This window comes from Aulostomus chinensis, chromosome 6, assembly GCF_037954235.1.
Source record: "Aulostomus chinensis isolate RoL2024-O1b breed Wild chromosome 6, RoL_Achi_v1.0, whole genome shotgun sequence".
In the NCBI taxonomy this organism is placed as follows: Eukaryota; Metazoa; Chordata; class Actinopteri; order Syngnathiformes; family Aulostomidae; genus Aulostomus; species Aulostomus chinensis.
This window is the reverse complement of record NC_141325.1, coordinates 6829130-6843169: the sequence shown is the minus strand read 5'-3', so window position 1 is coordinate 6843169 and position 14040 is coordinate 6829130. Positions and strand designations below refer to the sequence as shown.

Genomic DNA, 14040 nt, shown 5'->3' with positions numbered 1-14040 from the left:
CTACCACCAGAGGCTGCTAAATACTACCGTTAATTGCCCACCTGATAAGTTGGTTAAGGGAAAACTTGGCAAACATTGTGTCAACAACCTGTTGAAACAAGCTAAAAAAAAGAAAAGAAAAGAAAAGAAAAACAGTTCAGGGGCAAAGGTCTTGGGTCACTGGAACAAAGGAGTTGAATGCCTTAATTATGCATTCTTGCCTGTAGTTCATCAGGGTCAATACAAGTAATAACAAAGCGCCCCCTTAGCCCTGTGGTCAAGGGTGCAAATCTAATCCTGGGTTAAGTCGTCAACCATGGTCACAAAGTGTTAATTATCCTGCTGCTCCACATAACTCTCCTCTATCGAGAGGTTAATAAGAAGAAACCCAAAAACACCAAAAGTGATCACAGAGCTAGTTCAAAAAGCAAAATAAGGACTAGGAAATAGTAATGGCCATTCCAATAATGTGAAACCATCAGCTGACTGATCCCAGCTGTCACCTGGAAAGATTTATAGGAAAATTAAGGAGAGATTTATGGCCATGACTTAGGGACAGAGTGTTCAGAGAGAGGAATGCTAAAGCTGCCAGTAGACTGGGAAGCACCTGCAGGCTGTGAGCGTCCCTTCAACAAGCTTTACTGGTTATGCAGAAGCAGGCAGCAGGTTCGGCAGCCAGAATACGATCAAAGATGAGCCACTGTTGGATTAGGTTACTCAAGTATGCGCAGTCCTGTTTTTTGTTTTCTCACCACAGTTTCATAGTACTTTAACACACGGATGATGAAGTGCAGACACACACACGCGCGCGCTACCATGAATTACATATGTGAGAATCGTTAACTTTAACATTTGAATGAGGGGACAAAACTTTCACGACAATCAACTTTAACCTGGCGCTTTCCTTGACAACACTTTTTGTTTTCTAATTCAGTAACACAATCTTACACACGATGACATTTGGAGCTCTGCCCCTGCTGGAAACCGCTCTCACATTTCCCGCTTGCTTGCGTCTATTATGTTATTAAGAATATCACCTTCAAATATTACGCAGCTATCTAAGGAATGCATTTTGAATTTTAATGTCTTTCAGCTATATTCAGCCTCGTGCATCATGTTGCTCTCTGGAGTTGCAGGTATAGTTGATCCAGGGCTTACAGACTTGGGCTGGTTCCAGATACCGCAGAGCGTTCTGGTGTTAAGAGGGATCTGAGGAAAGACCCCGTTTGTATGTCTGTTGTGGAGTAAAGAGCGAGAAGCTCTAATCCTGAGGTAAACCCCAAGAGATTATCAAAACTGAGATGGAGCTGAACAATGAATGGCCCTCGCGAAAGCCTAAATGAGTGCTAAAATACTTTCTAAATGAAGTATTGAGGCGCTACAAAGATGGTCTATCTTGTAAATGGTATCATACAAACTTAAAAAAAAACATCTTTGTTAGGTAGAGATCCCTGCAGAACCCAGACTATTACCATACAAAGGGGTTTTCCAATTCAAATGAAAAAAAATAATAAAACATGAATTATAATCCCTTATAATATCATTCAATATAATGGCAAAACATTATATTTTTCCAAATCATTCAGTCCCCAAATCAAGATAATGATTTTTTTAGCTTATGGCAAATTTAATTAAGTCCACAGAACTAAGAGGACAGTGTAAAAAAGAGAAAAAAAAGGATAAAATAATCATTTATTTATCAAGTAATCAAAGTAAAAGTTTTTAAAAATGGCAAAATGGGTTTGAAGTGGCATCACCCAGCCCTTGTAGCTGCAATGATTCAGTCTTCAAATGTCTAATCCCAACAACAGCAGCAAATTACAAGAAGGACTTGAGACGTCACGGTGACGTCATGAGTGGCACTGAAGCTAAAAACTGAAAGCTGGAGTAGCAGAAAGGCTGTGCTGCTCTGTGGGACACACATTTGATATAAAAGCTTGCGTGAAGAACCCAGCATTTGGTCTCAGATGTAACGCAATCAGATATTGTAGTCAATCCACACGTTATCTGATAAAAACTAAGAAAAAGTGAGGCTGTATTGCCAAAAAATATATAGTTTATGAGTAGCATGTAGTTGGTTCACCAGAGTACTACTGATACACAAACTGATGCAATGAAGGAATCCTGATACAAAAGCACATTTCAGTGTGAATAGTGTTATTTGAATTATAAACGTCGATACTGGTATCAGTCTCCAGAATCCAGTAGGGGGTCAGTCTATATCAGGATAACTCAGTATCAGTGAGACTAAAATAGATCAGGAGGGACAGACAAGGAAGAGACTGGTAAAAGGTGCCGTACAACAAGTGGAATGCAAGACATTCAGTGTCTGACCAGGTGCAGCGAGGAAAACAAACTTGACAAAAAGGGGAAAGAAAAAAAAAGCAGCTAATAACTGCAATTACAGCGCATCAAGTGTGTATACATCATGATAAAGTGATGTGTGGATCCATGCTGGTGAAAGAGGGCGGCCAGGCCGGGCTCAGGTAGTTGGTCAATGAACAATGGCTGCACAAACACTACAAAATAAACATTACTCATTTCCTCAAAGCCGCATTCCTGCAGGAGTTTATTCCTTTGTCAGAGCATGAAGAAGAGTTAGTAGGACTTGAGGACCTGGGGAGGGAGTGTTTCACTTTCCAATGCTTCTTATCTCAGGGTGTGTGATTGTTGGTTCTTAAAGTTTCTACATAACAACTGGTCTCCAAGAAGTGAGGAGTTTCAAACGCACCGCCATTCATATTGAGCAGATCAGGATCGGATTACTTTATAAAAGTGAGCTTTCAATCAAAGCTGCTGGTTTAGAGGGGATGCGACCTTCTCCTGAACGACTCAACTCTTTCTCATTACGTTTGCTGGAAATTTTGTCTTGGAAGCGTCAGAAAGCTGTGGAAGTTGAACCTTTTCATTGTCAGCGTACAGAGGTCCCAATCACATATGACAGCAAGCAGCGACTATGACCTCATGCTAAACCCGCTGAATGATTGTTCTCAACAGCAAAGGCTGAAGAGGCGGCGGCGGCATTTTTCTGACTGAATTATGCAAAAACTATGTAGCCAATTTTCACCAAACTTGGTGGAGCGGTGTGGCGAGGGCCAAGGACACACCGACTAAAGCTGGGAGCAGATTAGCCTGGCGGAAACAGGATATGACATTCTGTTTTTTGGTTGTTTTTTTTTTAACACTTTATGGGTCAACCAGATCCAACTTGAATTGGTTCAGAAATGCCTTCAGAACTTGGTGACGGGTTGCTGTGGAGACTGTGAGTTTTGGTTTAACTGTTACCGTGGCGATGTCGTCAATTGTGGTATTTCGCCACGCAACACTGAGCTTCAGGATGGTGGACTCCACATGGTCAGATCTTTTCCAGACTTCTCATGATTGATGAGAGTCCCAGCCTGAAAACATCTACAAGATGAATTTAAGTCATAGCGCCACCCTGTGGTTTGGAAGAGAGAAAAGTAGGTGCTGCTGAGCTTGTCTAGTGCATGAAGGCTCTCTCCAAGTGACCTCCAGTTAGAGCAGTTGGTGATAAAAGACTCTCTGGTACAGTCTCCAGTCGCCGATTTTTCTTAATTTCTTTTTATATTTGTAACAGTTTACTTTGATGGGTTTGGAACGCAATTTTCCTCTGAAACAGACAACACAAAACACAAATGTGCAGCCGGCGTCTGAGACAGCAGACTCTGAATCGCTATTTAGGAATGCAGAGTGCAGCAGTGGCGGGTGATGTTACCTATAGGCCTCAACAACACTGCCAGGTTTACTGGAACAAGAGTGACATCAGCCTGGAAGAATGTTCTACAAGGTGGAGGTACACAGGAGGCCAGAGTGCCAGCGTGTGGACAATAGGACATTTCCATTATGGCTGGAGAATTTCCTCACTGGGTGCAAAGATTTACCTCTTTAAGCTAAACTGACAGAGCAATGATGACTTGTGTCATGAGGAACTAAAAGAAGCTGGTTTATACAGTGACGCTGCAGCTTGTCCCTCAACCACCACGTCCACACACAACTTCTCTTATCATGGGGTTCTCCATGAATGTAACTGAAGACGTTTCAGACAAAGATGAAGTCATGAAGGAGGGGGGCCAGAATGTGAGGGAGTATTAAACTACAGACGGACTGAGGGGATCAACGGTGAGTAACACAGCAGCCGTGCCGGGAACTTTGCCTCTGAGAAGATGATGACTTCTTGAGGAGCCAGTATCTGGCAGGAGTGAGACCCTGGGTTATGTAAGGACGGAGCACTGCTCCTTCCACGATCACAACACCATTTCACTTGTTTGAAACAGGTAATACATTTGTCTACAGTAAATCCTATTCTTGAAGCTTTCTGGAAATGCCAGAAGACCTCAGGAGCCAGAGTTCTGGCATGGACTTCAAAGGATGTTAGAGGAGACTCTACTTAGGGTTGCAGCAGTACAGATTGGAAACAGATTTTCACAGAAAGAGGTTTTCATAAATGGAGGTGTAAAAATAAAATCTCCCTTTTCAAACAAGGGAGGAGGTGAGGAGACATGCATGCACAGGTGAGCGCATTCCCATGACAATCAGGCTGCATGGACACAACATCAAAATAACATTTAAAAAAAAAGAGAGAAAAGGTTCATAAATTTTCTTCAAACCACCAAAAATAGGCCTTTGAAATCACCAGTCCAGAATACAATAAAGAGGACTTCTGGAAGTTGAAATGTTTCACATGGACTCAGTTAAAATGAATCTATGACATGTCCTGAAAAGATACCACGAGAACAAGTCTTCAGGATCCAGGGATTATAATCCGATCCATATAATCTCCAACAGTTAATAATTTATCCTCTGTAACGTCACCTAGCATTCCGCCAAAGTTCATCAAACTCTGTCCTTTTGTTTCTGAGATGCCCTGCTGAAAACAAACTGCCGGTCACCCAGTGGAGGTACAACGGTCAGTGTTGATAGTGCAAGGTTCACACACACTTCCAACAATCAGTTTCCATGATTTTATAGCCTGTGTGGGGGGAAAAAATGACATCACATTCTCTGAAATGTTGATCTACACATGAAAACTACATGAGAGAAATCCCTGCCACAATTTAGCAGCAAATATTTCCCTAAAATACATTTGGTAGAAGATTATTTATACATTAACTAAATCAATATGAACCACGAGATCTTAACTAAGCCACAACAGATCAAATATTCAGGTGCTCCTGAAATTAAATTCTGTGACTTTTCCCAAACTTTCTGATTTTACATATTCGTAAAATGGGCTGTAAACAGCTGTTTTCAAAATCCCGGGACAATTCCAAGATTTTGTCCATGAATGTAAGAAACCCGTAGTACCGTCTGCTCTGTTCCATGTGAGAGAAAACACCCTACTTCATTCTCATATTCAGGCTCTACTTCTTCCTGTTTTTTAAATCTAAATCTGGAAGGTTTGGATGCCCACAGCTTCCATTAACCACACGGCTGAGCTCTGACTACCGAAGCCTCACAGGAGGTTTTTGTGTCATGGCTTCGTTGGATATCTGAACCGTCTTATGTCACCGTCAAAAGCAGTGAATGTTGCTGTTTCCCCACACAGACATCTCTCTACGGGGCAGTGACCTGCAACAACCAGAGAGCCTCACACCAGCTCCAGTTAGGTAATCATCTAGCCTGGGAGCAGATTCAGGGTAGAGTCCACCCTGCAGGGTTGCAGGACAGCCCCCCTTTCACTGGCCCATGTGAATTCAGGAGCCTGGACTGTCCAGAGCCGGGCTGTCAACCTACACAGGGCGGGTGTGTGCGCACCAAATCTCATGTTCGTGCTACAAAAGAGAATCTTCTGGGATTATCCACGAGATTGTTAGTAAACCCAACGAGTGAAGGCCATTGTTGACCGCGGTTATTGTGCATGTCAATGCACGCGGCCCCCCCTCTCGTCGTTCTCTAGAAACAAAGCATTCACTTGTCGGGACGGTACGACAGAGAGGCTCCTTACGAGTGGCGCTGGATGGTGAACTTACTGAAAGCAGGCGCTGTGCCAGGTGTCCTGGAGGACCTTCATGTGAAACGAGTCCTGCATTCTCCCTCCACATCCCGCACAGTAGCATTCATCCGTACCTGGACGAGAGACGGGGAGACAGCGGCTTTACGACACACGCTAGCAGCCTAACTAACAGGTGTGTTAGCAAGGAAAATAAATGAAGAAAATAAGCGTTCAATGTGGGACAATGCGGCGAAAACCCGCCAAAGAAAGGAGAGAACCTGAATTCCTCACCTTCCGCGACTTCCATCTACTCTCTATCAGCGTCGTCGATATCTGCTCCTTTCATAAAACGTTCATGCTGAGAAGGCAGAGCTGCGAACAGCGGCTACACACTTCAGCTCCCCGCCGCCTAATCTATAAACTCTCGACACGACAGGGAATAAGAAAACACACTCCCTCACACACACACACACATCCCTTTAATTGTCTCACAGAAAGGAGTAACCGAAGACGCCTCCTGGACGGGGCAGCTCTCTCGCCGCTGGCAGGATCCCTGACGTAATGCAGTCGACACATTCCTGTACGGAAAGCGGAAAGGCTCAACTGCAGCACCTGGAAACAGGAGGGAGCCGAGGGGTTTTGCCTCAAAAAACAAAAACGGAAAGAAAATAACAGCAGCGCCGCCCAGTGGTAAAAAATAAAATAAAATAAAAGTTGAACTGCACCAACACTGGAGTACACGACACGCTTGTGGAATACTTTCAGATTCAAAACCTTCAGCCCGTATTTATGCGTTTATTAAGGAGGGAATTAATCTCTTCGTTTTACTCTTCTCTTCGTTTCAATTTGTGTTTTTAATGAAATTCGTTAAAAAATCACTTTAATGGATGTTGAGTTGTTATTATGGCTGTCAGGCAACTAAAAATAAAAAAGAAGTAATCATTAGTTCCATTTTGAGTGAATTTTGCCCCCACATACAACCTTTAACCGCCAAAATCACGTGCAAGTATTTTTTTCACGTGGCAAAAATGGCTTCTACTAAATAACTTCACATACTGCTGGTTTATTATTTACTTATTGATGTTCCAATCCTTTGTGAAGCCCAGGCTGATCGCAGCCGCAGGAAAACATGAATTTCCCGCGTCGGATTTTCAGAACAAAAGCATTTGTCCTTTTGCTGGCACAAATCGGTTTGTTGGTCACACCTGGGTTCATACATTCAAATTTGTCAGTCTTAAGTTAATAGTAAAAGTGATTTGAAGTGCTTGAGGAGCTTAGAACTGGATTTTGTGTCCATCAACAATCTTTGAGGGAAGCAAGTAGAACACTCACATTTTATTTGTATTTTATTTTTTTATGGATAATCCAAAAGAGGCATACAAATCACTAGGAAGAGGTAAACGGGTGAAACTAGAAAATCAGGAGTGGAGACGAAACCCTACATAACAATGAACATCAGGATGGCAACTAAACGCAGCCACAGATCAGCTTTGTCAAGCATAAGTACATTACATTCGCCTATATAGATTACTTCTTTAGCCTTTACATTTGAGCCGCACACACAGGGGGTCTCCCTCAGTGAAATTTTATTTGCTCACAACCTTTCAGAGCGTCGATGTTCCAGAGGGGAAACTCCTGGACCTGCTTGGACTTCCCTCCTTGCCCTGCTCCTCCTGACCCATTGGTTTCTGGGGTCCTGTCCTCCTTCTGCCTGGCCAAACCAGCCTCGCTGCAACAATCGCGATAGTCAGGGTCGATATTCAGGGAGTGCTTGGGTGACATCTAGTGGCAAAGGTGTTTTATGCTCAGGGAGTGGAATCTGGCAGGCACTTACTGTATCTCCAAAATTTCCCTCCAAGAACCATCATCTATCCATCCATCCATCTTATACTGCTTATCCTGTTATGGGTCGTGTGGTGTGTGTGTGTGTGTGTGTGTGGGGGGGGGGGGGGGTGGAGCCTATGCCAGCCGCCTTTTGGAAAGAGGTGGGGTTCACCATCAACATCTGTGATCGCTGGTGTTTCAGTCAGTATTGGATTTTCTACCACACCACGTCTCAGTGTCCCAAATCCACCAGATCAACAGGTTCTCACACTTCTCACTTTGCGTATTCATGATGTTTTCCATGGAGCACTGAGACGCTTCACATTATGTTTGGGAGCGTCTGCAGCATATTGGGTTCCACCAAACTCATGTTACATTCTAACCCACTCGCTATACTGCTTCTTAATCGGATGCGTTTCACTGATTCTGTGGTCTGATCTGAGCAGGCATATATCATTTGTGTTATAGTTCCACAGTGCCTTCGTCAACGCTACTGCTAAAATAAAAAATAAGAGCCTAGAAAACGGTCCCATTTTTCAATATTACACTGTGAAATATTGTCTATTTTGGGAAATGTCATTAAATGAGAATTAATTCATAACAGGCACATGCAGAGCCCAGTCGTTCTGTATGTGGTTGGTCTCATCCTGATGTAATGGCACTTATTATGCTTGAGGCGATTGAATGATGGGATAAAGAATGCATTGCGGGATAGATGGAGCATCACGGGACTCTATTTATGGGATTGACCTCACTCTAAAAAAAGGAGTTGCACTCTTTTCTCAGAATGTCAACGTAATGTTCGGGTAGTGCTTGTTCTCTAAAGCCCCCTGGTGGACACAGGAAGTGACTTTTGCACCACATAGTAGTGCATGTGTTAGTCTGCCCCTTTAAGTAAGATCCCAATGTTGTATGATTTTCAAACCCACATGATCCATAGTGCTGTGACACACCCTGAAGACTGTGTTAGTGCCTGCTGATGACTTTGTATGGATTCTGGCTAATAGCTGTATATTTGCTATGTGGTCCCAGCTCAGAGCCTGGGCTACCAGGCAACGGCTCGCTAAGAGCTACGTATGGCTTTCAAGTTATCAACTGTGTTTTTACCATGTGGCTAAGGCTTGAATTGAAAGCTGTTCAACATGAAACCAAAAGAATTGGACTTTAATCTGACAACTTTATCTTTCATCTCAGAATTTTTTCTTTGGTCTCCCAGTTTGGATTTTCATCTCAGAATTTTGTCTTTGGTCTCCCAGTTTGGATTTTCATCTCAGAATTTTGTCTTTGGTCTCACAATTCTAACTCTGATCCCAGAAAAGAACTTCTTGCAAATAATGATGTGACAGAGGCTACCGTTCTGACAAACCATACATATGAACTCTTAGATTGAGAACACAATACACTGAGACGATCAGACACGACAGCCTGTCTATGGGAACAGCGTGAACTGATGAAGCCACTTGGATAAAGGGAGAAACATCTTACAGATATATAACTTTCTCCAGTTGACTTGATTCAAGTCCTTGAAACACACCGCGCTTTACCTGCTCAGAAGTCAAACTAACAAAGCTCATTCATCCGTCATTCACAACAGTTGGTCTGAAATGGAGCATCAGGACGACACACGTGTCAAGGTAGGTTTCCTTAGCATGTCATTCTGTTTGTATAGTGTACAGCAACCAACATGGCACCTCGCCTTCAGGAGAGAGCCTCGCTATGTTATGAAGTGCACAATGATTACAACTTGCACCAAACTGACAACATATTCCCTCCTGCACAAAATACTGACCTTGTCGAAAGGCTATCTTAGTTCCTTAAATAAGGTGAAAATATACATGCATGTTATATGTGTATATAAATTGTATCTACTGTATATGTACATTAATGAATTGTGTCTTTCACTCATCTGGACAGGTGCATCTGCAGATGGGGACAGAGGACGTGATGGATGACATGGAGGAAAACCTTAGTGTCATCTCAAGTCAAGTTAAACTGCTGGAGGCACAGAATGAGGCTCTGAGAGAATATTTGCAGAACAAAGTTGTTGCCAGGCAGAACGACAACCAGAAGCTGCTGAAGGTTTTAAATCAGACTAAAGTGAGCCTGCAGAACTTTAAAATGGCTGATAGGTCAACCTTGTGCCAAAAGGTAAAAAGTGAATGACCTCTGCCCTCTGCTTTTTTTTTTTTCCCCACGCTACCAAAGTTAGAGGACTATTTTTTTAATCTATGTGTATCTTTGTGTTTCTCAGTCACATGACCTGCAAAATTTTCTACGGTCAAGGCCAGAAAAAGGGAAGCAGGCCTACAAGAAGGAGCTTCTGTACTCTGTAGCCAAAAGTGAGAGCATGGTGGGTGAAAACAATGCTCTGGTGGAGATGACGAACGAGGAGGCTTTCAAGAGGCTACATGAGAAGAAGCAGCTGCAGCTTGATCTGTATCTGGCAAAAAGGATGCTGCAGCTCTTTAAAGAGACTGATGGCTCCACTGTGTCTGAACAGGTAAAACATGAAAAACCCACTTCCTATGTATCTAAACTTAGAGGCTTGTATTCACACATGTAAAATTTGTGTCTCTCAGTCACTTGGAATGGCTCAGCCGGAGCCCTCTGATGAGCAAACCGCCAGAATGAAGTGCGATGAGAACAAGCAGGACATGGAGAGGAGCATGGAAGAAGCTTTAGATCAAATGATAACTACGCAGACACAAAATCATTATCTGCTGGAGCTCATGGAAAGCGAGGAGAATGTCTGGCAGCAAAAACAACAGAAGCTACGTAACGATATAAATCAAGCCAAGAAGGAGCTGCTGAATCTTTTTAAGGCTCATAAGGTAAGGAGCTTCTTTTTCTACCAATCCAAAGTGTGAGCTCTGTATCTAAACTCTTCATATACATTTGCAGCTGGAGGTCTGCAGTCAGGAGGACACCGAAATTATGGAGCCAGACACCGAATTTCTGCTCATAAAGGAAGTCCTTTATCTGACAGAGGCTAAATGTGTGCAGATGGCTGCACGGAATAAAACTCTGAGGGAGCTAATGGACGAAAAAGATCAGCAATGGCAGCAAAAAAAGCAGGCAATGCTTCATGATATACACCAGGCTCAAGTGGAGCTTCAGGCCATTAAAATGGTGAGTCAGACATGTGTCAGAAGTTAAAACATGAAATACCTGCTCTTTCTATGCATCCAAAGGACTGTATTTAAACATGTTTATGTGTGTATTTCCATCACTTGGACAGGCGACTACTGAAAAGCAACAGGAGGACCAGAATGATAGACTGCGACATTTGATGAAATTAAATGAGCAGCAATGGCAGCATGAACGTGATAAGTTGCTGCTAGGCATTGAACAGCTGAGGAAGAGGAACGTCAGCCTGCACACGGAAAAGGAGGTGCTGCTGGAGGATATGGAACAGCTGAAAAAGAAGGTGATCTGCCGGCAGCAGGAAAAGGAATCGCTGCTGCAAAAAATTCAGCTGATGAAGGAGAAAGAGATCAGCCATGCGCAAGAAAGAAAGATACTGCTGGAAGAAATTCAGCTGGTTAAGGAGAAAGAGATCAGCCAGGCGCAAGAAAGAAAGATACTGCTGGAAGAAATTCAGCTGATTAAGGAGAAAGAGATCAGCCAGGCACAAGAAAGAGAGATAATACTGGAAGAAATTCAGCTGATTAAGGAGAAAGAGATCAGCCAGGAGCAAGAAAAAGAGATGTTGCTGAAGGAAATTGAACTGAATAATAAGATGGAGACCAGATGGAACCGTGACAGGAGGGATCTGGAAGATAAAATAGTGCTGATGAAGGAGAATTATGAGGATGAGTTAAAAAAGAGTGACAAAAAAGTGGCCAAACGTAAAAAAATACTGAAAGTGAAGGGAAAAGAGTGGGAACAGAAATTCTACAGCAAAGAAACGGAGTGCCAAACACTGAAGAGCGACATTGAGATGATGAACCAGAAAATCTTGCAACTTCAGGTAGGCACCAAACTGACGATTCAGGTTGAAATAAGAACTTGTTTGGTTCACTTTGTGCAAATATGGGTTTATGAGAAGAGAACTTGCTGAATTTGTTGCTCTCTCTCTCTCTCTTTTCAGGAGTATGCCTTGAAAAGTGACAAGGAAAAGAAGAAGATACAAAAGAAGAAAAGGAAGGAGCAAAAGAAGAGGCGTAAGGCAAAGAAGGCAGAAGAAAAGAGGCAGAAAAAGGAGGAAAAGAAAAGGCAGAAGGCAAACAAGGAGGAGGAGGACAAGGAAGAAAAGACGTCAAAATGGCCAAAGTGGCTGTGGAAACCATGGTGCAAATAACAATGTTTTTACTAAATAAATGTTTTCTTCATCATGAAAAATTTGATTCCATCTCATTTACTTTTATTAAAAAAAGAACAAGTACCCTTGACTACAATGAACTTTTGACTTGACTTTGAATAAACGTCAGTGTTGATTTGAACAGAGTCGTTTCAGCTGCTTGAAACACGAGGACGCCTTTGTTGTGATGTGAACACACGGGCTTGGAGACCTACACCTGTCTGAGCGTTGCTTTACAATCAGTCGGAGAAACAAAAGAGCCCGACTATTTTTGCCTCTCTCTGCGGCTGGGCTCTCAGCGGTGACGTCAGAATGCCTTCATCTTCCCAAGTGCATGCTCTCTTGCTCATATTTGATCTTCTCTTCTAAATCTTAGATTGGTCTTGATTTCTGGAGTGGTTTATTAAAGTGTCAAATGGAATTCTACAAAACTCTCCAGGATAAATGCATGTTTTCAAAATTAATCCAACTGAGCTACAAAAATCATGTGGGAAGTCCTTTCAGATTTAATCAACCGGGTTGTCATGGTAGCAGCCGAAGAGAGAGCGAGAGACAGGGAGGCAGTGTTCTTCACCACCTCTGGTCACCAGGGGCAGAGGCAAGGGGGAGAGAGTGCACCAGTACACTTGTCCATGGTTACGTCCAAGCTTTGTCGTGTTGGGAAAAATGGAGAAGATAAGTGTGTGTGTGTGTGTGTGTGTGTGTGTGTGTGTGTGTGTGTGTGTGTGTGTGTGTGTGTGTTTGCAGAGTGATTGAACCATCCTGGGCCTGGACAATTATCATTTCCAACCATGCATGCGTACATATTTCACAAAATGTACAAAATGTACAAAAGGCTGTTTTTTGGTTTCTGCAGCGGACGTTTACCTCTACATATTTGTTACATCATCATTATCCATGTATCAATTATCATTTTGTGTCATAATGTACCGCAATTCATAACGTCTAATGTAGTTCCTCTTATCGATTGAATGTAATGATGTAAGGATGCATAGATGTAATTATTGTAAAGCAACGTTGCCGTCAAAAAAAGAAGGAAATTCAGGCCTTTATTCCCCAATGATGTCAACTGCAGTATTTGTTTACTGCCAGACCAGAACGACACAAACCAACTTACATTTCATCTTTTACTTTATTGGAGATGCTCTGTGTGCTGTGCTGAGAAGAGGTTTATCACCAAACTTAAACATGATGATGTACATCATAGTATATCATCACATCTCTAAAGTTACTCGCCTCGTATATTCATCTGTTTTACTGTGTCATGGTTTGTGTGTACAGACTGACAGGAAAGCGTTTGTGAGTACTCACGGTTATGAAGTACATTTGTGTAAATCTTTTCTTTATTTCTAGACCTTGAAACAGGTAATATTTCAGATATTAGAACCCTCACACATACTGAAGCACTGCTACTTAAAGGTGATTTAAAAAAAAAAAAAAAGAAACAGATTTTTTTTTTCATTATGATTTGTGTGTCCAGATGAAAAAAACAAAAACAGACAAACAAAAAAACTGCAGTCTGACATTTGGGCACAGAGATTTGCTAAATGTTAATTTGTGAGGAAATTGTGACAATGTGACTCTTATGACAGGGCAGAAGTATGTTTCAGTTCCTGTTAAAGCTCCGATCATCCAGTCACAGACTCTCTCTGGTCACAATTCAGTCACTTGCTTCACATCAAGTTTGTGTTCTTGACTCCCAAAGTTCATCAGTTCCAGATCAGAAGACCAGGCTCCTCCTCTCATCCCAGCAAAGCCAATAGGCATACTACTGCTACGGCTACTACAACCAGTACTACGACTACTACTTATACTACTACCACCACTGCTATTAATAATAATAATAATGATAATGATAATGATAATAATACTTCCATGGAATTAATTTTGTCCTCTTGCCATGTTTTCTCCTACATCACAATGGTTGCCGTGGTTACCAAGTCTACAGACCCTGAAAAACAACCCTGAATCAACATTTTGTTCC

At 42.4% G+C, this 14040-nt stretch overlaps 2 protein-coding genes across 3 annotated transcripts in view; one reads left to right on the top strand and one right to left on the bottom strand.

The window, feature by feature from the left end:
* Nucleotides 1–14040, bottom strand: part of limk2 (LIM domain kinase 2) — a 29455-nt gene that overhangs the window by 14710 nt on the left and 705 nt on the right. The window contains exons 2-4 of one of the 2 annotated variants that reach the window (XM_086206126.1): nucleotides 7534–7661; nucleotides 6224–6510; nucleotides 5970–6066 (exon numbers count right to left, since the gene is read on the bottom strand). In XM_086206126.1, coding sequence (XP_086062252.1) covers nucleotides 5970–6066; nucleotides 6224–6239 — 113 coding nt within the window. In that variant the 5' untranslated portion in view covers nucleotides 6240–6510; nucleotides 7534–7661. Of the gene's footprint in view, nucleotides 1–5969; nucleotides 6067–6223; nucleotides 6511–7533; nucleotides 7788–14040 lie in introns of those variants that run through there. The other variant, XM_086206127.1, reaches the window with a different exon arrangement.
* On the top strand, nucleotides 9140–12097 carry LOC147259894 (uncharacterized). The gene is made up of 7 exons (XM_086206128.1): nucleotides 9140–9390; nucleotides 9671–9904; nucleotides 10008–10256; nucleotides 10336–10587; nucleotides 10658–10885; nucleotides 10995–11726; nucleotides 11847–12097. Exons 1-7 carry the CDS (start codon nucleotides 9361–9363, stop codon nucleotides 12054–12056), a joined length of 1935 nt encoding a protein of 644 aa, XP_086062254.1. The 5' UTR covers nucleotides 9140–9360; the 3' UTR covers nucleotides 12057–12097.

Bases quoted from the DNA above. Each gene is read 5' to 3' on its own strand.
- LOC147259894 (XM_086206128.1), top strand. From the start codon at position 9,361: ATGGAGCATCAGGACGACACACGTGTCAAG. The intron at 9,391-9,670 runs GTAGGTTTCCTT...TCATCTGGACAG, and splicing joins AGGACGACACACGTGTCAAG to GTGCATCTGCAGATGGGGAC. The intron at 10,886-10,994 runs GTGAGTCAGACA...TCACTTGGACAG, and splicing joins AGCTTCAGGCCATTAAAATG to GCGACTACTGAAAAGCAACA.